General features: G+C 39.9%; 1 protein-coding gene across 6 annotated transcripts; it reads right to left on the bottom strand.

Moving 5' to 3' along the window:
* On the bottom strand, positions 1 to 27030 carry DHX9 (DExH-box helicase 9). Of its 6 annotated transcripts, none has more exons than XM_057427013.1 (27): positions 26888 to 27030; positions 25065 to 25205; positions 24026 to 24146; positions 23650 to 23762; positions 23114 to 23259; positions 19931 to 19977; positions 19158 to 19291; positions 18449 to 18538; positions 18192 to 18353; positions 16823 to 16900; positions 16285 to 16476; positions 15647 to 15788; positions 15058 to 15140; positions 13709 to 13865; positions 13044 to 13144; positions 12016 to 12229; positions 11725 to 11819; positions 11500 to 11573; positions 10666 to 10818; positions 8916 to 9076; positions 7279 to 7390; positions 6480 to 6641; positions 6193 to 6320; positions 4870 to 5099; positions 2357 to 2472; positions 1359 to 1559; positions 1 to 463 (listed from the first exon to the last, which is right to left on the bottom strand). In XM_057427013.1, exons 1-27 carry the CDS (start codon positions 26996 to 26998, stop codon positions 193 to 195), a joined length of 3735 nt encoding a protein of 1244 aa, XP_057282996.1. In that variant the 5' UTR covers positions 26999 to 27030; the 3' UTR covers positions 1 to 192. The 6 variants fall into 6 exon arrangements, with proteins under 6 accessions (XP_057282996.1, XP_057282997.1, XP_057282998.1 ...); XM_057427014.1 differs by having other exon boundaries at positions 23653 to 23762; XM_057427015.1 differs by having other exon boundaries at positions 24032 to 24146.
* Positions 27031 to 27617: the final 587 nt, after the last annotated feature.

Raw genomic sequence — 27617 nt, 5'->3', positions numbered from 1 at the left:
TAAGTCTTTAAAACAAATGCTTTATTGAGAACTAAATCATACAACTTGCAGTAAATTTCTTAACGGTAGGATATATTACAGAGCTATACTTGTACTAAGAAACTGAAATGGCAAACAAACTGGTAAGACCAAGAAAGGAATTCAGGAGACAAACTTCAGTCAAAGTGGAAAAACTCCTCTGAGCTTCTGTAACTACCACCCACCCCTCCCCGAATCCCCATAGCCTCCTCTATAGCCACCACCTGCTCCTCGATACCCTCCTCCTCGATAGCCACCCCCACCTCCATAGCCTCTCCCTGAGCTACCTTGGTATCCTCTTCCTCCTGAGCACCTGCCAGAGTAGCTGTAGCCATGGTACCCTCTACCCCTGTAGCCAGAGCCATGTGGGTAACCTCCCCAGCCTCTGAAGCCACCTCCGTTGTCGTAGCGACCCATTTTGGGGGGCCGAGGACCATCGCCATACCTGCAAAGAGAAATATTACATACTTGATGCAATCTTATGGATTCTATTTTTTTTTTTTTAATTACAGGAATGACCAATTGCCAAGATGCTCAGTTAAAATGCCTCTAATATCTGTTAACAGAATACAACGATTGAATGACACTTGTGCTTTTGCACCTTATACACTTCAGGAAAGAAAAGCTAGGAATGGCCTGTCACGGCACCCAAGTAGTTTCTCCCTCTAAATCTCACACAGGTCGACATCTGGGATAGAAAGTTTTCCTCTCAATTCCACTTCTCCACCTCTCAAAAAGTCATTGGGAGCCCTGATCCTGTTTATGTGAGCACAGTGATCTTTATTTTGTTCCTCACAAAACACGGGAAGTCTACATCAAAGCTGATCTTTTTTTCCTTAGATTACTAACAGCTCACAAGTGTTTTCATTTTTCTTTGCTTCAGAAGTAAGTCATGAAAATGAGGGGCAAGGGAGGGATGCAAGCACAGACAAATATTTATCTCCAGAGACACAAAGACCAATAGGTTTGCCCAAAATAAATTTGGATTATCTTTTTTTTCTAAAAGTCATCATGTTTTGGATGAGACAATAACAGCTTTTATTCCCGAGAGCCATTTGTCCTTCCTGTGAAAACAGGCAATGATCTACCTGCTTCAGTGTCAGAACATGACACTTTTACATACATGCAGACTACTGACTTTGAAACAAAAGCCTGAAGCTCCTGTCCACACAGGAGAAAACACTCCTCATGGTTTTAGTTCTGGATTTCTGCAGCCACTGTGCAGGGTGCTGACAGTTCTGACCTGCTCTGTTCAGGCTCTTACTGTCCTTGGGGGCAGAGGTGGTGAGCACTCCTCACCCCAGAGCTCCAGCTGCACAAGTCATTGAAGTCAAGCTAACCTTGCATTGGCAGGCATGAGACCAATGCCTGCGGCTGATGGCCTGGAGATCTGGCGGATCATATTCAGCATTCGCTCATATGCTGGGTCCACCTGCCGAATCATCTCGGGATTTTTAGTCACTTCCACAACAAGAGCTTCCATTGCAGCACGCAGAGCAGTGATGCAGGCAGCCGCATTGTGGGACATCTTCAGCTTGATCCTAGAGCACGAATTAGTATATTAATGTATCAAACTTCTAGGAGACAACCTGTTGTGAAAGATGTTCTGTAGAGCGGCTTTTCATTGAGTGATGCACACGCTGAGCCAGAAATCTATATTCTCATCTTTGACATATGAATTTGTCAATGAAAGAGCATGAAATTCAGAAAGCAAAATTTTTAAGATCCCTAAAATTTGACATTGATATAACTATCCATCTGTTTACATTTTCTCTTGAAATTTAACACAAACACCACCAATATATAACCCCTAGCATCAAAACAAAGATTAAACAAAAAACAAACCTAAAAACATGAGAGTGGATATTAGTGAATTAAGCTGAAGCAATTCTTAACCTCCATTTTACTGGGGGTGGGGGAGAAGACAAAATCCAGACGGTATTTAGTCATGGCCATACAAATAACCATTTCTCTCCTCAAACTGCATTCTGGGACTTCAAAAACAACGTTTCCTCACCCTCTGTCTGAAGAGGAGGTGCAAAACATACAGTACCCTTACTCACATTCCAGTTGAAGTGGAAAAACACAGCCATTTTTATGGAAACTGCCTGATATTATGTTTTCAATTTAACCAGACAATCTGCATGAAACAGTGCTGTCAATATAAACCCCTCCCTTCCTCACAGGAAACACATGTAATGCCTTCACAATTAGCCTATAGTGCACAGCTTGCTGTAGGGTTCCTATTCTATAGAGATTTACATCGTGTTAGCAGATGCTCGCCCTCAGTCTGTTCTTTCACAGACTTGGGTATTATGAGCACCAAGGAGGTCCATACCAGTCATCTACCAGAATGAGCTCCCCATCCGACAGGACTTTCTTGGAGGCAAAGAGAAGCAGCTGCAGCGGGCTCACCAAGGTCATTGCTTTGGCAGAGATAGCTCGTGTTCGAATCTGCAGGTGGAAGAGGAATATGACTCTTGAAAGGGAAAACAGATCTCTACACCTTCCTCTGGCCACTGAAACCAGAGAATTTTCTGTAAGAAAAACAACCCCCTACACAAAAAAATCTAGGTATAATGATAGGAAATTACAAGAGCACATGTGCAAACAAAACTGAATGTGAGGCAGATGTTTATGGGGATTCAGCACTGGCTAGTGTAAAACAAAACAAAAACCCCAAAACCAACAAAAAAAAAAATATCCAAAAACCACAAAACAAAAACCCACACAAAAAAGACCCACAACTAAACACCAAAACAACCTGCCATTTTAAAGTATTAGTTTTTCCATCACTGCATGTCTGAAATTATGCAGCTGATGTTTTGCAAGAGCTAAGCTATCTTACACTTTGCCAACCCAAAAATGACTAAGGCATAGCCGAGTTACCTTCCACCTTTGTCACCGCTGTGGCCGTGATGGGAAGCTCATTGCTTCTTTAGTAGGGGCCTACACATGCCATTGCTTCTTTAGTAGGGGCCTACACAACTTGGAAGCTGCTACATGTCCATGCAGCCAACCCACTTTGTCATTTTATAGAAACAAGACCTTAAGCCTGTACCTGGAGTGAGCACTTGGAAAATATCAAGCCAACTGTCCCGAGACAGAAATAACGGCACTGAATACACAGGCTACAGCCCTTCATTTTAAAGGAGGAACTGAAGAGCAGTACTTAGGATTTCAGCTTCCCACCCTGATAGCTGCCTTTCTCCCTGCTTCCTTTCATACAGGAGCATCATGGGTAGAGTCTGTTGTACCTCTGGGAGAAGATTTGCTCCCACCTGGAAGTTACCACACATGCTCAATAGAGAGAAACTTTCAGACTTGAATTTGTGACAGAAAAATGGCCAGTGCAAGGAGCACTGAACTTGCAGGTCAGCGAGAGACTGCTAAACGCAGCAAAACCCAGACAACCCATCCTCAGAGAGAAGATGTCTTTTAGCAGGTACATAATGGGTAAGAAGAGAGCTGAATAGAAATCCTTCCTTCACCCCAGTCTCACCCAGGTCCTCTCTTAGCCACTCTTAAGCCACTGTGTTAAGTCACCCAGTTTCACATGTGTATTTTGGTTTAATAAAGCATAGCTTTTCAAGTTCAAAAGTCTTCTGTTGTTTCTAGGGGAAACTCACTTTACAGAGATAATTGTGGCAGGTCAAAGGTCTGACCCACTTGGGATCCTGACATAAAGGGTGAAGAAGAGGCAAAGCCTCACTACAGCTCTGAACTATGTAAGTAGAAATACAGAGTGTCAAGTTGAGCCCACAGCCAGTGCCCAAAGGAGTCAAAATTCCATTTATTACTGTGTGGTTTGTTTGCAATTACTAAAACAAGCTGCATGTCAGGAAAAAGGACTGAGGATATAAAAATCAGCATAAACAAACTGTGACCTAACCACTGTTGACAGGTGACAAAAAGAAACCCCTACAGCATCAGTTCTGCTGCATCTTTAAAGGCTCTCCTTACAGCAGGAGGCTTTGCTAGTTCAGTGCTTGTTCTCAAACATAGTTTTACAGCACTTCCCAGGCAGAAGAAACTCTAAAGAAGAAACAGCTGGTTTCACCAACAAGGAACAGAGCTTCAGGGCTTCCCCATCACTGTGCTGGAGTAACTGCACAGGCAGCACAAGCAGGCAGGCAGCCCAAGAACTATCTCCTGCTACATCCTAGATGAAGGCATTGCCTTCATATGCTCCTTGAAAAAAGGGTGAGCAGGAGCAGTTGCATTCATGACGGCCATCACTGAAGCATACGAGAGCACACAGGGGTTAAAGTGTACATGTACACTATGTGCCAAGTACATAAAATTAATGGCATGGAGGAAGAGGTCATGGCAACCCCAAGGAAAACATCTCAGAGTTTTTACAAGACACTTGGGAAATGGGAGTTGTCCTCAGGAGATGACAAACTGCCTACGTGCCAGAAAGGGAGCACCCCACTGCCATATTACATGCTCCCATTTTGCCTCTGGATTCCTAAGCAGCAGGGGAAATACAGGCAAAATTTCTTTAGTGCCTGATTAGTATGGAAGAGATCCCAAAGCAATCTCTTAAAGAAGATAATAATTTAGATCTTTCTCTGTGACCTGCCTGTTTTCACATAACTCACAGGAGCTTTTTATGCAGCTCTACTTCTACATTTAGTTGACTAGAAGTTACTGGAAAGCTGAGTGACACCATGACCGCATAAGGTTCACCTTCCAAAAAAAATCCAGACAAACAACCAACCCAACAAACCAACTCCCCTAAAACCAATCTAAATACTGCATGGTGTAGGTTTTTTCTTATGGCAAGAGAGGGAGAGGCAAAAAGACAACTTGGTAGCAAGTGATCAAGAACAAATTCGAAGTCTTTACCTTTTCTCCAAAAACAAAAAAAGGCGATGGATACTTGATTTCCTGGCTGCTGAAAGGGCAGTTGACAGATGACTTGTGGATGAGTGCACTATGCCCCTCAGTGGTAAGAATTTTCCTCTTCTCCTTGTGGTAGCAGACATTGGGGTAGACCCCAAAAGCAAGCAGAGAGATTACAACATCCAGATTATTATCCGGTCCAGTGTTGTTAAACGGTTGAGTCATCAAACATTCTGTTGACAGAGAACAGAAGACTGGCTCATATCCACAGATCACGTAGGACAGTGCAGCAGAGTTGTTTAGGATCCTGGATCAATGCATTTTCTGACTGAATCAACTGGTAGATATGCATCTGTTCTCAAATGACCTCTGCACACAAAACATTTCAGTTCTAGATTCAATTTTCAACTTATTCATGGAGAGAAAAAAGCTGAAAAATACTACTAACAAAAGAGGTATTTTTTTCTCCTAAGCTTCTCAAAAACAAGGAAAGAGGGGTTTGCCCAGAATGTGCTGTACCACAGTGTGTTTACTGTCATTTGTTTTGGAGATAGATCTTTTAGGGGAGGTCAGAATGGATGTTTTCATTAGTTTATTTGTTACAAACCTCCCCAGAGTCTTTGGTGGCTTGTTTTCAGGTCATCTTGCCCAGAAATAAAGTTAAGAATAAATGCAGCAGTGATCCTAGCAGCATGGGGAGAATTAAAAAGAAAAAGGAAAAAAAAAGAAAAAAAAAAAGGAGGGAGAGAGGAACATCTGCTGAATCCAGGCAGTCATGCCATTTCACTGAGCAAGCTCCTCAGGAACATCAGGCAAATTCAGAACCTGGTCAACCTGAAGTTCTTCCTTAGAAAATATAATAACATGCAACACTACTGCACACCCCTCCTGTGGCACAAACCCCGAGAATCATAGGGCACAGCACACTATTTAGATCACACAGACTCCTCCCTAAAGCTAATGAAAAGGAGGGAGGAAGTACAGCGTGGCACATTTTGAAGATGTAACACATGAAGGAGAAAGATCAGTGAGTTAATTCTCTAAGGTCAATTGCTTAACAGATTTTTAATCTTGCAGCCCTAACCACAGCCTCCAAAATCTCCCTATGTTGCTCCACAGCCATCACAGCTTCTCTGGTTTTAACAAATACGACAGAATGACTCAGCACTAAAACTTCATCTGAACACAGCTGTCAAAGCAGAATGGCTTTATGGCAAACCCACTATAGGCCTCTGTGCTTGCGTGCTCATCCTAGATTATATTGTTTATTTCTCATCTCATAATGAAAAACACCATCATTAAATTACTATGCCCAAGCAGAATCACCTTCAGGGAAGCCAGAACTGATAAGTATATCTTTCAGCTGGACTTTTGCTTCCCAAGTCATTCTAAGAGTAGCCATGCTGAGTCTTTTGTGTTCACAAAATCTTTTTTCTGCTTCTTCACCACCCATTCTAAAAAACAAACAGAGTGAAATTAGAAGTCTCTTCAAGAAAAGGGAAAGTGCAACAGTCTAACTGTTACAGCATCTGCTGACATATCTAGTTTGGCCACAAATCTGCTCACCCTGTTACCCATAGCTTCTCATCAAATTTCATGCCAAGATAATATACCTTGCATCATCCCAGGCTTGGAAGACGGAGAGCAAAGCAACATGATCTGAAAACCTGCTCCCAGCAAAATTCCTATGGACATAACCTAGGCGTTTGCCTTCACAGATAAAAGGTTCAGGGAAACAGGTAGCTGCAGAGATGGTACAAACAGCATCCCCCACACTGAAAGAAATGACAAAAGGATTCGGTTTGTTCACAGTATTGTTGCCAGCAGGTTTTACAGGCTGTTGATATTAGTAAAAACTTCTCCACAAGAGATCTTAGTAATTTGGCCCTTTTCTACCAGAGTTCTTCACAGAAACACTTCCCCAGAAGTTGATGTTAAAAATTAGCTCCAATTCCAGTACTTTCACAACAGCAAGAGCTCACAAGCCCTCTGTCTAATTCTTCCCTCCATACACCATCTTCTTGTGGTGAAAAGGACCCTACAGACATCACAATTACAAATAACAGATCTCTACTTCTCCCAAGCAAAACCCATGGATTCATTTTTCTTCTTATCTAGGTGTCACATTTCACATATCCCCACCTCTAGCTCACTGCTATACTTGAGTCCCACTCTTATTTCATAATTATTTAAGCCTCTACTGCTCCCTTGCAGTAGGAGGGAATTTCATTACCTTATTCCCTATACTTGAAGTCATTTATCCTTTGTTCTCATGAATATTCAGTCTCCTATTCCCAGCTGTAGCATTTATTGCTCATTTAAATGAATTGGTTTTTCTCTTGTAGAGTGCATGTCTAGAGGCTGAAGAACTCCGAGAAACAAGAATAAGACCATTGAGACTACTAAACTTACTAAAAAATACAGCCCATTATCATCATCTTGCCAAGACGAGGTTCAATGGGAAGTTTGGCTAGAATTCTTCCAAGAGGTGTCAACTCATCATTGGAATCCAGGGCATCAAGCTCTGAAACAAGATCTCTTATTATCAAAGACTGTTAGCTAAACCTTCTGTTCATCAAAAAGAGACCACCACAAACTTTCTCTTCCATGAGGCTTTGCCTTCCATTACCTAAAAAATTTTACCTGAGCTCATCCTCAAAACTATCAAATCACTGTCAATAATAAAATCTAACATGTACCTGTGGCTATTTGCTGTACAGACTAAAGGGTCTCAAGAGTATCTCTCTAGCCATTTGGCCATAAGCATTAAACACGACTTCATAAACCTCTTTGTAAGTTAGCATGACAAACAATACAAGTGTGATCTTTAACACCCTTTCAAGATACGAATGAAAAATGTGAACTTATGGTTCACATGCTTTATTTACAACTACTTTGGGAAACTTCAGCAGAACTAAGAGCTTTACATTTTAAAAGAAGTCCCAACCTTTACAGCCTTAGTGATTAAGTAGGAAAGCAAACAAATAAGGACTCCTTAGCCACTGTGAAATCATTTTCCTTGGTATCTATTGAACCAAAAGCCTGAAGAATATTTTGAAGAACAGCCAATCAGACCATCCTAAAAACATACTAGTTGTACACACACACTGAAAACAAACCCACAGGCTACCCAGGAAATAGAGGCACATGCAGAAACTGCTGTTTGACGTTAAAACTGAAAACGTTGCCTTTTCCCCAACTTTGCATTTCTTATCTGCAGTGTAAGAAAAATACTAACAATTTTTAGATCAAAAAGTCATTAAATTTGAACAGATATCCCTAGCTATGTTCTTCATTCTGGTCCTCCTCCTGTATACAAGCAACGTAGATATGTCACAGTTTTTTCCTAAAATCAATAATCATATAGATATTTCAGGTTTTAGAAATTTTAAGAGCATATTTAGTGACATTTGCCAAGAATGCTCAGAATGTTTGAGATCACAACTTTAAATTTAAAGCATCAATTTAGGGTTCCTCCCTGCTCCATTTTACTCATATTCCAGTTAGTACCTTCAAAAAACTGGGGAGCCAGCTTAGCCCCCACCTCAGTTTCTTCTAGTTTAGGACACTGGTGCTTACATATTTATAAACTGGAAATATAAGTACTTTTCAAAATACTGAGATCTTGGCTCAGAAAACTGTACAAAGTAGTAATTACACAATAAACTACTGACCTCTCTTCTTCAATACTTTTATAGAAGTTTTGTAAATGCCTTAGGCACTGGTCTGAATCTATGTCATACACAGCAGTGCCACAGCTGGAAAACAGGAAGCTGGAAGCGAGCATAAGTTACTGGTAAAACAACAAAAGTTTGAAGGCTCAAGTTTCTTAAAGGAATGACTGTCCACTTGGGAATTCAAGTATTTCTTCAGCTGCAAAAGACACAGCCACCCACACGATGCATCCAGGAAACACCTTGCTGTTTCAGACAGCATGCTGCTACACAAACAATTCAGAGATGTTAAAGCAGTTTGCAAGTGATCATTATACTCCAAATCACCTGGATTCAGCTTCATTAACAAAAAATCTTGTAGACAAACAATGATACCTCTTAGTGTGCGTTCTGCTTCAATCACTGCATCCAAAGGTGGTGGTTCTATCGCTTTGGCCAAAAACTGCCCAATTCCTCCCAGACGCAGCAATTTGATGCTCAAAGCAATTTCATGAAGTGGTGTTCGAAACATTTCGGGTGTCATATGGGTTTGAAGTCTCGAATGAGAAGAGAACAAAAAACCCCACATTTTTCTCCAAACCAGGTTTGATCACTATTCCACCAGCATAAACTACTGCCCTCCAAAGCAAATACTGCCTCCCAGCCAACCTTTCAGGTCTCATTGTGCTCCTGTAGTATCTGCCTTCTGTGCTTCTCAATTCTCATCTCAGGGTAAATTTTAAATGGAATTGTAGAGAGGATATAGCCCTCACACTGGCACTGCCTGGTGTGGTTTCCAGTATGAGCTGACCACACAGAGTCTGCATGGCTGAAGCCAATTCACAGCATAGTTGTGTCCAGCCCCACACTTGCCCCCCTAACAATCATCTCCTGCATTGCTAAGGAAGGTCTTCCGCTCCAAAGACAGACAACCTGCTTTCAGCCTACCTTATGCACAAGCAGTTCTCTACTTGCCCTTCTATCAACTCCAAACCACTCAATTTGTCCCGCACAATCCTGCTTTTATCATTAAGAGGAAGTATTTTTGCTGGATGCTTTCCAAAAGTGGTTTTCTGATAGGAGAAAGACCTCATGGAAACAGCTTTTAGCACACTATCATTCGTGGTCATTTAGATTGCTGGTTGAAACCTGAACTCCATAGGAATGACTGCAGTGAGCAACAGAAAGCTAGAAAAGGTTTCACAACACAACTTGAACACAACCAGATTCAGCTGGCACCAGATTTAGACAGTATCTCTCAAAGATTATCTGTACAAGCCCACACTCTCCTTCCTAGGCACAGTGGAGCTAGTATATTTTGGTTTGATATTCTTTGAAGAAAGGTAACCTTAAAGTCATGAAGTCACATGACTACTTTAGTAGCCCAAAATAAGTTCACTGGCAAAAATTCTTAACACTCCAACTGTGCTAGACAGCAAATATAAATAAATTTGAGCAATTTCAGGAAGTTTTCAATCAACTGATACTTTCAGAGGTTACAGAAAGCAGAACATGAAAATACAGCTACGTAACAGCTGAGAGAGGAGCACTGAAACTTTCGTACGAGAGATCAAACACTGAGTGCAACAGCTGTGTAGACTTCCACAGCCAGCAAAATGCTTTCACTGTTCCAGTAACTGAGAAACAGCTTAGCAGATAGCAGAGGTCAAAAGTCTCAGCAGCAGAGAAGATGCTAGAGCAGCATGAAGGGGCTTCCTGGCCAGAGAATGGCAATGGAGGCAAAAGTAGCATCTGCCTTCCCTCCTTTTTACCACTTTAATGAGAGAATTGCCTGTTACATGAAGATGCCAAGATCCCACAATGCCTGCAAGCAGACTAGAGCCTTATCCTCATTGCTTCAATTCCCAAGCACCATTATTTTTCTCCCAAGAAGTTCTGTAGGTTGCAGTGAAGTTCTTAATAATAATATCATGAACTATTTATCCACCTCACCCTATGGGCAAAAGCATATAAGCATACGTAACTTTTTTTAAATACAAAAACCCGAGGTTCCAGTGTGAACTGACATCATGCACCTCCTCTCTGTGCTTTCTGAAATTATTTCCCCAGTTTGACCAGAAGCAGCAGACAACAGTTCTGGGGGAACTCTCAGGGGTTATTTTATTTCTAAAGAGCACAACTTCACCTTTCAAAGCGAGCTCTGCTGCACAAATAGAAACAAAACCCAGCACGCACACGTCCAGCTCTTCCTTTCCTCTGCTCCAAATTAGTTTTTGATGCCCAGACTGTGGCATAGTTTGTCATGTTATTATGAGCAGTGAACAGCTTCACTTTTTGTCTGTCAAGAAAAAAAAACAACAAAAAAAACCCAATCAAACAACACAAACAACAAAGCACTTAAGATCAAATGCTCTTCAAGTCCTGCCAAATCAGTTCTTAGTTTATCCCTTGCAGCCAAACTGCTTTTAAGAAGCAAACCACCCCTGTATGACTAGCTAAGTTTTGGCTAGTTAGGGATCTACCTGGAAGCTAAAATATCACACAAAACTGCATCCCAAGCTATACACAGAATGCATTTTTTTGCAACTGTCTCAAAAGCTTAAAATTCTCATGCAATTCTTGAGATGCCTATGTGCAATGTGATCCGAGAACATGCACGGCAAGACAACATATGCAACCAACCACAAAAATCTTCCTCTTTTCTATCAGCTATACCTCGAGTGTTTGTAATACTCCTTTGGCAGATGACATATTTCAAATACGTGTGGAGACCCAGTGACACTTCACATAAATAGTGCCAACATGAATCTAGCTGACCAAAACCAGCCCACTGAAATGCCAGTGAGATTTGTAACTGTGTTGAACAGCTAAAGACAATGCAAGTTTGTCTTCAGTGAGCCAGTCCTCAAATTCAGCTTTGTGACTATGGGAACACAAGGCAGTTCTTCACGTTCAGAAAATCTTTTCTGCATTCCAAAGAATAGGATTTACAAAACAAAAAGCTGCTTCATGAACTCACTTGCAGGAGTCTATAACATAGACCACATCATTGATGGTAATGCTAGTCTCAGCAATGCTGGTAGATAAAATAACCTATGAGAAACAGAAAATGCATATTGAAATATATTTGGTCTGAAAAAGTTACAGATAGACTGCAAGATAAACTACGTAAGTTATATAAAAAAAGTCAGCAACACATTCCACAAAAGCACAACACAACTCCACACAAGGAAGGCTCTCATACTTTCATTACTCCAGCAGGCACGGGATCAAACACTCGACGTTGTTCCTCCAGAGGAATCTGCGAATGCAGAGGTAAAATTCTATACTGGTTACCTCCTAAAACATGAAAACAAGAAAGTTAGTAACTACCACTATATGAATCTCATTTATTCTTTGCACAACATAATAATTTCTACCCATTCATTCTCGTAACAAATCCGGCTCCCTAAGTCACTCATCCAACTCTCATCTTTACACAGTCAATAGTTTCCTTCAGAAAACAGGAAATATAATGGAACAAAGTTGTTTGTACCAAAGCGCGGATTCATTTCCAGATGCTTCTGCATCGTATATATTAAGTTCCAGCCAGGCAAGAAAACAAGTACAGCTCCTGGGACATTCAGAGTCCTGATATAAATTAGCAGGGCCTCAATGAGTTCAAAAGAAGTTTCTTTTTCACTCAGCTGAGCCATGGCATGCTTTGTTTCTGGGCCATATTCATCACTGCAAATAAGGTTGCAATTGGTCTGAAAAAAGACAAAACAAAAACAAAACACCAAATAAAAACACCACACACAAAATAAATCATATAAATGAATTTACTCAAACTGTGGAGACTGGCTGGTCAAGCAAATAGTAAAATGAGATACATGGGTAGCTTACAGGGAAGACCATCTCAGGCACAGCTCACAGACTGACCCAATGAGCAGTTCAAGTCCTGCTTCCCCAGCTTTCTAATGTAAGAACTTAATTATAATTTCATTGCACTAAGATATAACTCCATACAAATTTGCAGCAGGAAGCTATCAAATTCATTTAACTTCTGTTCAGATGAACTGGGATAAACTAAGAAGCTTCTTGAAAAAAACTGGTCATTTTTTAAAAAATTCAAATATCTGACCTAAACAGTAGTTTCAGACCTACAAATTAAAAGCTGTATCATGAAAGTGAGTTTCTTGTCAATGTCTTTGAGCACTAACAGCATCAACTGCAAAAGAAGGGAAAGAATCTAAATTTTCACCCTTGAAAAGGTATCGTGAAGCTCGTATTTCTGTATCTATTTCTTCTTCTAAGATTACCAATCTTTTCACTTTTAAAAACATTTAATTTCTATCTTTAGAGATGGAGGTTGACAAAACACAAGAATTTTAGCTTCAACAAAAGAAGTTTACAAGGTCAATGAAAAAATTAAATTCTATTTCTGAAGCTAACAACAATCTTTGATATTGAAAATATAAAAGCTGCTAAAAAAATAAGTTCAACAATGCCCAATGATTTACACTTGAGCTAGAGTCCTAACTGGCACTTGCATCACTTTTCATATTAAGAAGTCAAACATACATCATCATCTTCAGGACTTTCTTCATCCTTCTCTTTCTTCTTCTTTTCCTTTGGTGGAGGAATGAACTGAGTCATTTGAATGCAATCTTCTAGAAAATAATCTGCAAGGACAGTCAAGAATTGGTTATCAAGACTGACCAGAAGCCTGTGTAAGGGAAAAATTCTTTTTATCACCTCCTGAACTCCCCCTGATGTAATAATGATGTTTCAGAGTACGAAGCTAAGACTGGAGAAAACTCCTTGGTTGTCAGCTAAGGTATAAGAATTATTCCCACACTATTCCTACAATTACTCCTCTATTCAATATACTTCCACATATTTTTTTCTGGTTTGTTTATAAATACTGGCTGATTTAAAGCCATTTTCATTATTCCTAATATCAAAGACAGCTGATCTGAAACTTTACTATTATCATCTCATTCTCCAATGGAAAATACCCTGAGCGGTAGTGCTTTGGGGGTGGCAGTATTTTTTGTTTGCTTTGTGTTTTTAAATGGTGCTATGAAATGGTTCACTGTTACTGACTTCTTTGCCCAGGGTAAGCCACATCTGTAAAACATGACAACCCACAAGAAATGCGTATCTTGCTTTCATCACAGTCCTGAAGCATGTGACTAATAAAATAAAAACGAAGGCAGTTCCTGAAAGTACAACCAATGATTTACCTTGGACAGGAAAGGTTCTACCAAAGACCTCAATGATTGGACAGTTGAAGAAGTATTCACAAAACATACTAGTGTCAATGGTGGCAGACATAAGGATAACCCTGATTTCAGGATATGCCTGAATTACATCTCTCAGCACCACCAGAAGAAAGTCAGTCTGCATATAAACAGAATAAAAGCATCATTAATTTCCTACCCATGAAAATCAGTATCTTCCCAAGAGACCAGAAGGAATTACAAAGACATATACATTTACTGAACAGGAGCCTTGCTGGATATGAGAAGTAACAAGTGTCACAGAAGTGTTCCATAACCAGAAACAGTTGTCAGAGCTTTATTGTGAAAATGCTGCAATTCCTGGGATAAGTGAATTTTAGGATTTCCAGTGCAAAGGAGGGTTATTCTTCTTGCAGAATGAAAGAAACTAAAGAAAAGCATTCAAAAATAGTTTGCTTCCTTCCTAACAATATACTACAACCTAAGGTCTTTTTAAACTTCATTTATATCTAAAGTAGCCATAGTTCATAAAATAAATAGGAATGATCCAGTGCAGCTATATGCAAAGTTTTATAGCTCTGTTTAAACATGGTGTTTATGCAGCTTTACCATGCAGTTAGGCAGGCCCTTACTTCAACAGATAAAATTCCAGTCTCATTCAAGATTTCAAAATTTGTATTTTATATCATTAATACAAACTTAGTAGATGAAGAGATGCATCAGAAAAATCTGCATTGCAATTTTATCCAAGTGAGTCCCCAGATTCTGTCAAAACAAACTTAAACATCATGTCAGAACTTAACTGTTTCTTGCATTGTTGGTGTGGGCAAAGTTGATAACTACACAGAAGAACTAAGGGGACAGAAAATGTTTCCCATTTCTTAAATTACATACAATCCCTCCCCTAATTCTACTGTCATTTTTCTTCATGTCAAAACCAAATTTAAATGTGTCAAGATCAAGACTGCAGCTTCTGTAAATACCCCTGCTGTTCTGTTACAGCAATACAACACTGTCAGTATAAAAAGCACTCTAAAAAAAAAAGTGACATTCAGCTCCCACATTTGCACAAGGCATGTTTGTACTGTGGTGGTCTATTTTCCATAGAGGACCAGGACAGAGAAGATGATCCTAACAGGAAAAAAGACATGGGGCAGCAAGGAAGCACAAGTCCTTGCTCTTCTAACCAGGTAAGAAGCAATTAAGAGTTTCTAAAAATCTTACTGAAGATGGGAAACTCACATATATAGCATGTAGTAACATAGAGTTTCCTTTTACACTAGGACAGATACATAAGCTAAACAGAACAGAAGCATAGTGAGAAATAGGACTGTAATCACCAGCTAACTCACATTAATGTCTCTCTCATGGATCTCATCAACAATAACATGACTAATGCCACGGATCCCAGCCTCCACCTTTCTCAGAAGAACACCTTAAACAGACATAGGAGGTAAATGTTCATGTAAGTAAAAGGGCAATCTTCCCCCTTGCTGTTTCATCAAGAACAGTTGCACTGGTTTAAAAATCAAGAAGTGTGCAAGCTGCCCAGTACTTTTTACAACCCCATCTCTAATTGCTATCATTTGTACAAGTGATGGTGGGAGTATGAAGTATTACTACCAGAAAGACTCTTTCTTCTTTCCCACCCAATACTGCTTCCCTTTCTATCTTTTAAGGACAAACAATATACAGCAATTTTATCTCTTCAAGAAATTATTCCCATATGGTATTAGACCTGTTTTATCACACCTCTGAACAACAACCTTAATCTTTGGACAACAGCATGTCAGCAGACTTCTATCAGAAACCCACAGCTGTTCAATCTTTTAAACCAAGTTTCCAAAAATTTTAATCTAATCATATTTCTGCTTTTGCTGCTACTCAAAGAATTCAGACCCCTAAGTAATAAACCCCAAACATAAACAAAACAACACAGACCTACGGTGCAGAAGAGCACACTGGCATGTGGCCGAGGAAGCACAGATTCAAATCGCACGCTGTATCCACAGCTTTGCCCAGGTTGTTCTCCTCTCTCATATGACACACGCTCTGCGACAGAAACCGCACTAATCCTCCGAGGCTGAGGGATGAAAAGGTTTTCCCCAACTTAATGATGAGGATTTGCAAATTTAACGGAACACCATTGAAAACAAGAAATTATAAATGCTACATGTGTCCTGCCCTAAGATTTCTTTACAGAGTAGTTATTAAACAGTAATAACTATAACAACAGGCTTTTTTCTTCTGAAGTGGTTAGTGCTGCACATAAAATTACAGAAGGATATAAGGATACATAGGAACTACCAAGTGGCATTTGCCAAATTGCTTCCCCGTGGTCTGCCAAAAAGTTTTCACCTGGGCAAGGTACAAGCCAGGTTATCCCAACTGTAAATACATGAAAGAACCACACTCCAAATGAAAAATAAACATGACACTGTGGTTTCTCCTACATGTAGGAATAAGGAGATGCTTCTATGAACAACGTCCTGCAATGATCATCACATTTCAACACATCTTAACAGGTGATTCCTAGTATCTGAAAACTTAAGTGGCTGCATTTGTAATGTATTCCTCACCTGTGTCACTACTATGTTGCACTCTGCAGCTCTGTTGGTTCTGATGTATTCATCCAGGATGTACTGTGGCACTTGTGTGGTTTTGCCACAACCAGTGGCACCACGAATTACAACAACAGAATTGTGATGGACCGCATCTAGAATTTCACTTTCAAAATTCTTTACAGGTAAGTCCTCTCTCTCTTGTTGGATCTGGGAAAAAAAAAAAAATCCAGCACATTTCCAAAAATCTAAAAACAACCCCCAAAACCCCCAAATTCCCTATTCTGCTCCACATCCATACTTTGGCTCACTCTCCTACACAGGTTTCACTTAAACAAAGCAAAAATTTTGTAAGAATAAATTACAGTTTGCATCTTTTATTTACACAGCGCAACAGATCTCCATATCCACCCAAGCGTAACATCCAGCACTTCTGAAAACTTGGTGCCTATTACAACTGAAAACCAGTCTTTCACACTTTGTACACACTACATTCAAACTCTTCTAAAAAATAAAGACTAGTGCAAACATGCCATGTTACAGAATGCACACTTACCCTTTGTAATTCTGGATCCTGCTCCAAACGGTACAGGAAATCACTTTTCAAATCCATGCTTATTTGCTCTGGAGTGAGCTGTCAAGACAAGACATTGTTTGGAGACTTCCTGACCCCACTGCCTACCTATATAAGAACTTCAATATAAAATCAGCCACAGCAACATAATGACTCCAAACACAAGCAAAGGATCATTTCCTACATAACTCTCTGAAGTCAGTTTGGCCTATGAGCCGTTTTATTTCATTCATTCCAGTGTGTTAAAATTAACACATCCTCAAACAAGTGGCCATCCTCAAACAAGTTTCTCAGAAAAGACCCAAAATTCTCAAAAAGTATGATTGCTTAAATTTAAAAACTTTAACCGCTTGAGAAAAACACTTCAACAGTAAGCTAATGAAAGACTTAGCTGATCATTAAGATAGGGGGTTTTAATGAAAGGAGTAAATAACGTAAGCACACAATCACCCACAGAATAGTAGCTAAAAAGTAAGCAGAGAAGGAAATACATTAGCCAACTCTTGTATTTCAACTAAGAAAGAATTCTGAAGAAATTTGAATTTGTTACCAAAACGCTAATTGACTTTACTGAAAATAAGTTAGCTGCACCATGCCTAGCACATAGAAATCCTAATGAGATTTGAAGCTTGCTCAATTTGCAATGCCTGTAAACATATTATGCTTTAAACACCACCATCCAAATATATATCAGTTATATATTTTTTAAATCTATATATAATGATCAATGTTAAACTCATGTAATTTATGGAAAAAAACCTGCAGTCAAAAGAAGTATTACATTATTACTTTGGTTCTATGCACTCTCCTTCCCTGCTTTAGAAAAGCCAAGTTCCTGCCCTGGGCATCTTTTGTGACCAGGTTGTAACAGCAGCCAAATTAAACTTCTGAACTGGGTGACTTAGTGAACACCAGCTTGCAGCAGTTTCTCCCCCCAGAAAAGAAAGTCCTAGGATGGAAATATGGGGAAAAGAGGCTACCAAATTATAAATACGCCCAAAAACCTTACCTTGTAATTTCAGTTAGACCTTTGTATGGGCTGTACAGTAGCAGGCAAAAAGTGAAACAAAGCAAAGAACTGGGACATCCAAGATGCTACTGCTCATAAAATCTTTAAATTTGGAGTGTCAGTGATTTAAATTTAAATGACACAATTTAAAAATCATTAAATAAATACAAAGCTCTCCTGCTAAGGAAAAGACTTTCTTCCTCAAGTTCAAGAAATTTTATCAGTGTAGTGTTTTATCCTTCGGAATAGCTTACAACACTTTAAACCCTGAGTGGAGAACATAATTTTGAAGTTCCAGAATTATGAAGAAAAATAACAAATCAATTTTTTAAGCTATCTTACATTTGCCAGAGGACCCTCATCAATATTGCAGCTGGTCCAAGGGTTCCAGTTGGAATGAGGTGGTGACCATGGAACGACTCCCACATGACTCTGTCTTTGCGATGGTTCAAAATGGGCTAACTTTCCAACATTTAACAGAACAGGATTACTGGGATCTTCAGGCTATAAATCCAAAAGCAAATTTGGCAAAGAAAGATAAATGTATCAAATGAGCAGGCCTGATATTAAATACTCGAGTGTCTGAACCGCATACTCACCAAAGGCACAATCTCCAGGGACAGTTCCTGTACAGTCTTTTGCAGCTGATTTTCTAAGTCAGGAGACAGTGACACCTCATAGGGTTCCACCTATTAAATGTTTAAAAGCTACATGTTGATATACACAAAAAGACAGACAACAGAATCCAGAACTGCAAGATGCCAAGGAGCATACTGTACCACCAAAGTTACTTGTGAAACAAGGCCAAAGAGCGCCATCTTCTGTGTTCAGAATTCACATTCTCCAAGCTTTTTGCCAACCGTTCATCCAACAAGAATCCACAGAATATTTCTAAATAGCTTAGCTTAATTTCAGAGAAAATTATTCCTAAACTTGTAACCAAATACCAAAAAATGCTAATGTGCCAGAGAATGAAACCAAATAGCCAAGAATTGTACATATCATAAACAGAAATCTTTAAGCTTCTAGAAAATTTATACTGAAAAAAATGCATTTATTGTAAATCGTATTTAATTTAATATGCTAGAAAACTAGTTTACTGCTCCATTCAATACACACGAAGTTATATTTTTGATCCAAATCAGAATCAGTTTTGAGCCAGAACAGGAACAGCTGCTGGTCTAAAGAATCAAAATTATTATTAACTTGTAAGCTGTTAATATAAATATTGAGAGCAAACTCTAACTCACCTTGCTTGTGTGTTATTAAAATGAAAGCAGCAATTTCCAAACCTTCTACCAAACTCACCGATTCTCCCTTTTTCTTTGTCTGCCCAGAATAAGGTTCTATGACACCAAGATGGTAGAGCTGTCTAACCAAGGAAAGGGCACAGGACTGTGCTGCCAGCTTTTTGTTTGATCCATGCTCACGACTGAAAATCCCTGCAGCACAGAAAGTTCAGAGCTATAATAACTGATATGTCAAACAGCTTCCACAGAAGATACTACTCTGAAATGGGCTGACTGCACCCAGAGGACAGGTCTCATGGAGAGTTTCAAATCTTGATAAATCCAGAGTTCCCTCATAAAATCCCACCAGGTCCCTTTATCAGCTGGCTCACACTAGCTGTGTAATGTCACTGACTTCCTGGGGAACTCCTGTGAAGTTTTGTTTCTGCATTCAATGTCTAAGGAGCTATGATTATCCTGTACCATCCAGCAACATCATACAAGTTTCACAGCAAGCTCTACATAAACGGGTATGGTATGGATGCCCATTGCCTTGGGAACATACTAGACATCGCATTTCTCAGATATGTAAAGTACAAATAATTAGGACAAACAAAGCCTACCATATCTCACAAGCAGTTCGTTGTGCTGAGAAGAAAAAAGATTAGTGGAAGCATGTAATGGACAAGCAGTAGAATGCAACAAGCACAAAGGAAAAAGATATGATGTCAGGAAACAAACCTTTGGAAGTGGCTCCAAAACGTAACTATAAAAGTCTGTACCCACGAGTATGACCTATTCCTCTGTACCAACATCAATCTCTTGTTAAGATAGAAACAAAAAGAAACTTACTTCTGCCCAACTGCTTCACATAAATGTTCATTTCTGCAACAAAGCTCCTGTAAACAAAAGAACACAACAGTACAATTGCCAATAGCTGACACTGACACTCCAAAAATGTCCACTCTTTCCAACTTTTCTAGGCAAGTATCTGTGTCCTCAGTCAGAAACTCTGAACTTATCAATGACCAAGATAAAACATTACAGCTTTTAGTCTCTTTAACCCATACTTAGTAGATAACAGACTTGCCATAGAACCAGCAGATGTGTTAAGAACAGTCCTGTAAATGCTGCCATTTGGCATTGAAATTTTAAGCTGCATTATTAGGAAATACGCTCCGAGCTGTCTAAGTTTAAGGTAACAATTATAAAGAAGACAGCATGTTAATGTAGCATTAACATGCATCCCACTGCACCATTAACTGTATCCCAAATTATACTAACGTAACCCACTAGAGTAGGATGGTTTTATTAACTCAGTGCAACAGTTAATACAGCTACCCTGGGTTTTGCTACAGATTTCGCCAGCTCAAAGCACAGACAAAACCAGATCATTTAGTCAAAGACCGCTGAACATATCTGCACGGAAGGAGAAAGAATACTTGAATTTTCAAGAAGCCCTTATTGCCATACTCTGGGAACAGTGCACAGTCAAAACTAACTGCGCAGTAAATGTCATCGTTTGCGTAGCAGGGATCTAACCAATTCATTTAAAGGTCAAGTGGTATATTAATTTAGGCTTTAAAGAAATTAGAAAGCCATATGTCAGAGGATGATGGAAAACAAGATCCATGTTTTTAAGAATCACAAACCTAAGCCTGTATTTGCACAGATTAAGAATTAAAGACAAATTCTTATAAGCCAGGATTTAAACTGGGCAACGTGATTCAAGATGTATGGGCTTTATCAGATTGAGATCCTCTTTGAAAACTATGCCTTAGTACTTCCACAGCTGCAGGTAGAACCTTATATCTGTGCCTTTCATTTCTTGCTGTAAACAAACAAATAAAAGGTTAAGTGTGGGATTTAAATTTCAAGTTAGAACTCCTTCCTGTACTATGAGTGAACTGACCTTCAGGCACAGTGGCTTCATGGGTCGAAGGCCACTGGCTTTCAGGGACACAACAGCCAACTAAGGCACCGATGACAGTATGTTTCTCAGCCAGGCCTATAGTCAGCATTCAATCTCATTCTCCTCCACCTAAGGGGAGAACAGCAACACCAGAAATCAGTTTGCAGCAGAATCCCATTTGATTCTTTAGTACAGCCTCAGGAGCCCATGTGTGAACACGCACAGATCTGTGGTGTTGCCTGCTGCTACCATCAGCAGTGGGAACACAAGGAGGCAAAGGCATCCCATGCTACTGATGGAATCCCAAGAGAGAAAAGCCACAACCCATCCATTAACATTTAGCTCATACTCTGTGTATTAGGAGAGCCATGTTTATATTTACAATTTACACCCTCCTGTTTTAATTAAAATAAAGTTTCTAAATCCAAATTTTCCAGCTATTACTAAGTTCTTATACCATGTGACTATGATTAACAACAAAAATACATTTCTCCTTTAAAAACTTCTGAGAGCAAGGCTGACATTTCTGTTTTAAAGACCATTACTTACAAAATAATTAAATAAATCAGACTGGTAAGATGCATGGCAACTGGTATTTCTTAAGAAAACAAACCAAAACTGTATTACTGTCCTCAAAATCACAAAAGAATCTGAAACTACTTCTCTCCTATTATATAACCAGAAGTATCAAATCCAATCATTTGCCCTCCCTTAATGAACACTAGAGGGCACTACGATTGTTTCATGCCTACCCAGTCCATTGCAGCATAGTCACTTCCCCCTTCTGCCATTCCATCCAGGGCAATTCACTCAAGTTTTCCTGGATGTAGTAAATAAGAAACCCTTAAATGCTTTCTGAAAGAACAGTAAGCAGGCTGAGAAACATACTGTCATTGATGGCCACTTTATTCTGCTCAAGTTTATATACTTTTAAATATGTTTAATGCTTTTACCTGCAGAAGGCATAACAAAATGAGCTGCATGAATATGTGCTCAAGAACTACACCTGCAACAAGTTTTTTAAAATTCCTAGTTCTGTACAAACTAATTTTTTTATGTCACTCACTTAATGGAAAGAAATGTCCTTGCTTCAAAACATAAATGAAGTGACTTGAAGATAGGCTTTCAATGAGAATTTAGAACTTTCTGACTCCAACAGATATATTTTAGATATTCTAAATGCTTGTAAGACTTAACAACAAAAGAATACCAGAAGCCCTGCAAGTGGGACTCTCATGGAAGACTGCAATAATAAAATCTACTTATCTTTCTAAAAATAACTCTTCTGATAGAATACAAGTTCATATAATGCAAAAAACCCAAACCACAACCTCAAATGCAACAGTAAGAACCCAGCAGCAGCATGCTATTGTTTCTGACCACAAAATATAACCGTATTTCACAAGGAATAATACAATATCCTGACGTTTTGATGAATTGTAAGGACTATTCCAAACAGGGGTAAAAAAAAATAAAATAAACCCCATCAATTCTTTATGCACGATCTGTTACATGTTATTTTCATCTGGGAGAGACACATGAAAATTTTCTGATGGAACGGGCAGAAAGTCAAAAAAGTAATACCCATTTGGTTTCAACTGAAGTTTAAGACCCTCAAAACTCCTTTAGGAACATTCTGCCAAACTTATTTTTCCAGTAGAAGATTCCACTGCCAAAGTTTATTATAAATACAATATATTTATATATAATATATATATATAAATAAAATGTCCTTAAGAGACATTTCTACATTAGCAAATGTAAGCATATTTAAGATTTACTCAAAGCATACAAACACAACAACAGTCATACAAACAATTACTGCAAGCAACTCAGAACTCCTTCCATTCAAACTGACACCGCAACAGTTACCCAAAGCACAGTAATCATTTTTAAAAGCTGCTCATTCATGAAAAACATAAGACAAAAAATTTCTTCAGCCACTCAGAACTCAGTACAAAGGGTCATCACTCCCATTTCAAAATTTAAGGATTCTGTTGGATGATTTTGCAAAAACAGAGTTTTCTCAAATGGCACTGTGGAGCACTACAAGTGTGATTAGCCACTGTCACTGAAAATACTTCTAACCCTTCATAAGCAGAAGGTGACCAAAACTACCAAACCTGTTGTGATCAGGCCCCATTTCAGTGTATTTATATTCTTCCTGAATCTTCTCCTTTTGGAAAAACTGATTCAGGCGTGCCTTGGCATTGTCCAAGGTCCAGCTTCCATGAAGATCAGCATTTAAGTCCACTTCTGATTCTGAGGTCTAATTTTGGAAAAAAGTATCATTTACTAGTTTCTTATAGATTTCAGTTTTAAACAGACTTACAATAAGTCTTTAAATAAAGATGTCTAGATGCTATAAAATATTTAATACATTGCAGAAAATGCTAAAAGGTCCTCAGTATTTCCTTATTTTCACAACCAAATATCTATACAAACAACTGGATATTCACAGTACCCAAACTGATTTGTTTCTAGCTTAAACAAGTTACTTTTGTTAAAAGTCAGCAAATAAATCTGCAGCTTAAGTTAAAAACAACAGCAAAATGTATAAAATGCAACAGTAACCTTGATTATAAATGCTAATAACATGTTAAAGGGAGTGAAAGATACCTATTAAGGAACGAAAGGAGAACTCCACAGAATGACTTACTACCTGTGCTTCTTGCTCGTCTTTCTTTGAATAATAATCTTGCAAATTTGCACCTCGATCCCACTGAGCTCCACGACTGTCACAGTTTCCAGGTGCTCCAGCTGGGCCATTGCCTACCACATGGGAAAAAAATAAAATAACTGCCCCAATGCATATTCTTAGCAATGGACAGGTATTGCCCAGCAATCTCAACAGGACATGACCAGTCCCTCAGACCTCATGTAGTCATTCACACCTCCGCCTCAAAACTCATTGTAGTTTCTAACTATCTAACTTCTAACCATCTTCTGTCTGCAGAATTATGCTGTGAGGAAAAATCCCACACAAATCTATATGCATCTATTACATGCACATACATGCAACTTAGTTTTCACACACTTACCTATTTCAGCCTCTATAATCAAATGTGGAGGAAGAGGGCCACCCAAAGAAGAACTGGAACCAGTAACATCTCTATTTATTTCATATCCTCCATCAGGGATATCACCCACTGCTGGCTAGGAAAGATAATTAAGTAAAATCTCAGCATATTTGTACAGAATAAGTTTTTTTACTATTTAGGTAGAAAACTGTTCAGGCAGTTTAAAGAGCTCCTGCAACATTATACGATAGTTACCCCCAGCAGTAACCCCCCCCAGTAACACCCTTTTAAAAAACGAAAGGAACAAATTGGTCAATATTTGGCTTTTTGTGGATGTTCTATAAAAGGATTTCCAACCAAAAAGTAGCCCTTACTTGTTCAACAACCACAAACACTGCTTCCACTGATCAAACTATGCTATCTTACAAAGATATATCTTTAACGAGGCACTAGAAAAAGACTTCCCTCCCAATGTATAACATGTGGCTTCATGCTTTATCTACTACTCTCCAAAACTGCTGTAAAGAGTTACTCTCCTCTTCCTCAGCTTTTATGTGAGAGTCACTGCTGATACTCACATGGCTCATGAAGCATTATAAAAAGCAGTGATCTTGCTACACATGAGCAGCTAAGGCATAAAGCATTAACGATTTAAAAAATGTCTAGTTTGAGATGTCTGTGATATTTTTTTGTTGTTGTTATGTTATTTCTTTAAAGTGCCCAGTATGCTATACCATAACATGCACTTAAAACAATTCTCAGTGTCAGGTCTGAATATTTAGCATTTCCAAAGTCAGGCTGTACCTTACAGGTACTCCGAATTCTTTCCAGCCTCATCAATCGCACAGACCAACACACAGCTGTTTTTACCAGATCACCCTACAAGTTTCACTGAAGGTATTCCAGCTTTCCAGCACCACAAGCAGAAGTCCTGCACATTCAGTCTTCTTCACTACACGTGGGTGCCAGACTGAACTCCAGGGCTGAAATGCAGCTGGAGGCACAGCACTGCAATTAAAGGTTTTTCTTTCTTAAGGAGTACACAGCAGCTTACTCCAAAAGATGGAATTTCCTCTTTCTTCATTTCATTCACCCGAACTAAGTAATTGACAAAGTCTCGAGCAGCGTTGGTCTGCGCATCTTTCTTGTTCGTGGAGTTGCCCATGCCAACATAATTAAAGCCTTCTACTCGAACCTGTAAATAAAAACATGATCTGTGGCATGTACAAGTGAAGGAGTCTTGAAAGTAACACCGACTGAAACATCAAATCTCAGTTGTTAATAAGAACAGGAGAAACATTTATAACCATTGTCACATATCGTCATACATATATAGGTATTTCAGTAGGTTTTGAATGTATACTTTATACCTATTAAAGAAAACACCCACAGTCTGTTCTTAGAAAGCATAAGTATTGCCCAAAACTTTGATACAGAAAACAAATCAGTGTAGGAAGGGATCCTGGCAACACACAGCAGCAAACTATGCCCAGGTTCACTTTCCTCAACCTTAATACCAAACCAACAGATGAGGACAGGAGTGAGCTTGTGCGCCCTCTACTGTAGCTCCACATTATTACAGCTAGCAAGATATAATCTATTTCATAGAGACAAACTTTAGTGCAGCAATTTTGTATCAGGCTAGCTTACATGACAGGCTGCTACAAACTCTGATGAAAGGATGCTTATTCAAAATTCAGCCCAACCAGATATTTTCCACCTGCTTTTCTGCAACCGCTCCTCATCTTAAAGTTATTGTCCTTCTTTTACATTTGCAGTCAACAACTTTGTTTCATTTCAGCTTCACTGTACAGCACTTGCACATTTCTGATTTCTACTCTTTCATTCTGCTGATGAGGTGAACAGCTTTTCACTACAGTTAGGTGTTCTTAAAAAAAAAAAGTAAGCAGACTTGCATATAACATTCCAGCTAGCTCGAACTAGAGTTTTGCACACCACAGGTACCAGACTGCATTATGTCCTTTGGTGCTGAATGACACTGAGCCATTTTCTCACCAAACAACACACTCTGCTAGTATTTTGCTTAACAGGTTCCAAACAGTGAGCTTCAATTTTCAGCAGCCTACCACAACAGAACAACCAAATAGTAACAGTACTGGATTCACAGCCATCTCGCCAGCCTGTGACAATCAGCAAAAGAAAACATTCATCCTTTTCATCTGTTAAGTTTCTATGGATGCCCACAGGACATCAACACACAAAAACCAGAACATAACTGTCCACACACACCCATTTCATCTGAGTAATGCTCAATCTTAGTTATAGTACCTTTAAAACTGGTTTAATATCTCTGTGTTTCTCAGCTTCGTCACTGGTGAGAAAAATGAACAGGGAAGAAAGGGTATAATGACAAAATCAAGGTGCTTAGTGCAAATCTACGACGTTGTTCACCAACTAACCCATTCTGTACATGGCCTCACACACCTGCTCCTTCTCAGAGGCAACCCAAATTCAAAGCTCTCTACTGGCACATCCACAATATCCGGAGCCATAAACAGAATAATGTTACAGCAGCGCACAGACTAGCAGCCAACCCAACAGGAATTTTCTTAGTACATTTCAATGCAAGTTCGACAGAGCACCAAAGCCTTTCACGACGGTGATGCACAGTATCCCTTGCCTATAACTTCAAACTGCACACAAACGCAGGGTAAGCGCATACGACAAGCTTCAGAAAACAGATTATTTTACTGCGAGAGATACGTACGAGACTGCTTCACTCGCACAAAACCACCGAGCGCATTGTACACCACGCACAAGAACCCTGCACACCTCGGCGGCAAACCGGCCAGGCCTCCGCGGCCTGCCCTCCCCAGCGCTGCCTACACCGCGGCCCCCCACAGACGCTGCCCGCACCTCGCAAAGGAAGGTCTGCCGGCTGCGGCCGCCGCTGGCGCGGATCTCGTAGGCCGGCGTTACTCTCCTCTTTCCGCACCAAGCGTAGAGGTAATTCTTCACATCCCCCATGGCTCCAGGCGGCGAGGGAAGAGGACAACAAGCCGCCCACTACTCCCAACACCGACCCTAGCGGCTGACGGCACCGCCCTCTGGCTCCTCACGGCGGACGCCGCGCATGCGCGGCTACGGCGGCCGCGGCGGTTCATAGTAGGGCCAGGAAATGGTGGCGGTGGGTGCACCGCGGCGAAGGGCTCCTGCAGCGGCGGCACCTTCCGGGGAGGTAGCAGCGTGTCATAGCGGCGGCTCGCTCGGCTTATTCAGTGCTACAGTATGGCTTCAGCCACAGAACGTGTTCCCTGGGTTGACAGACCACAGAGCGGAGCAAAGTGATTGGGGCCTGCTATGAAAATTCACCCCTTATCTAGACGCCATTTGCTGTGCCCTCAACTGAGATAGTCCCTGTTAGCATAGGAGCATGGGGGTTTAATTTTAAAAGGGCCTACAAAGCAATTCGCATGTATTCAGAGGGAGAGAGGCTCTGCAGGTCCGAGCTGCTCCTGCCTGACCATGCAGGGAGAACCTCTGAACCTACCCACAGCACTGGCTCCTGGCAAAGACGAATTGACCTTAATGTTTTACAAATTCGGGGGTGGGAAGGAATAATTCATTATTTTGTATTTCTTGATCA

Source organism: Pezoporus wallicus, unplaced genomic scaffold (genome assembly GCF_028554395.1).
Source record: "Pezoporus wallicus isolate ANWC-B61680 ecotype Strahan unplaced genomic scaffold, APGP_CSIRO_Pwel_v1 scaffold_7107, whole genome shotgun sequence".
In the NCBI taxonomy this organism is placed as follows: Eukaryota; Metazoa; Chordata; class Aves; order Psittaciformes; family Psittacidae; genus Pezoporus; species Pezoporus wallicus.
Note: the sequence above shows the minus strand (reverse complement) of the source record. Positions and strands in the feature narration are given on the sequence as shown.

Bases quoted from the DNA above. Each gene is read 5' to 3' on its own strand.
- DHX9 (XM_057427013.1), bottom strand. From the start codon at position 26,998: ATGGGGGATGTGAAGAATTACCTCTACGCTTGGTGCGGAAAGAGGAGA. The intron at 19,292-19,930 runs GTAAGTTTCTTT...TCTGTGCTGCAG, and splicing joins TGTGAAGCAGTTGGGCAGAA to GGATTTTCAGTCGTGAGCAT. The intron at 2,473-4,869 runs GTAAAGACTTCG...TTCCACCTGCAG, and splicing joins TTTTTGTTTTTGGAGAAAAG to ATTCGAACACGAGCTATCTC.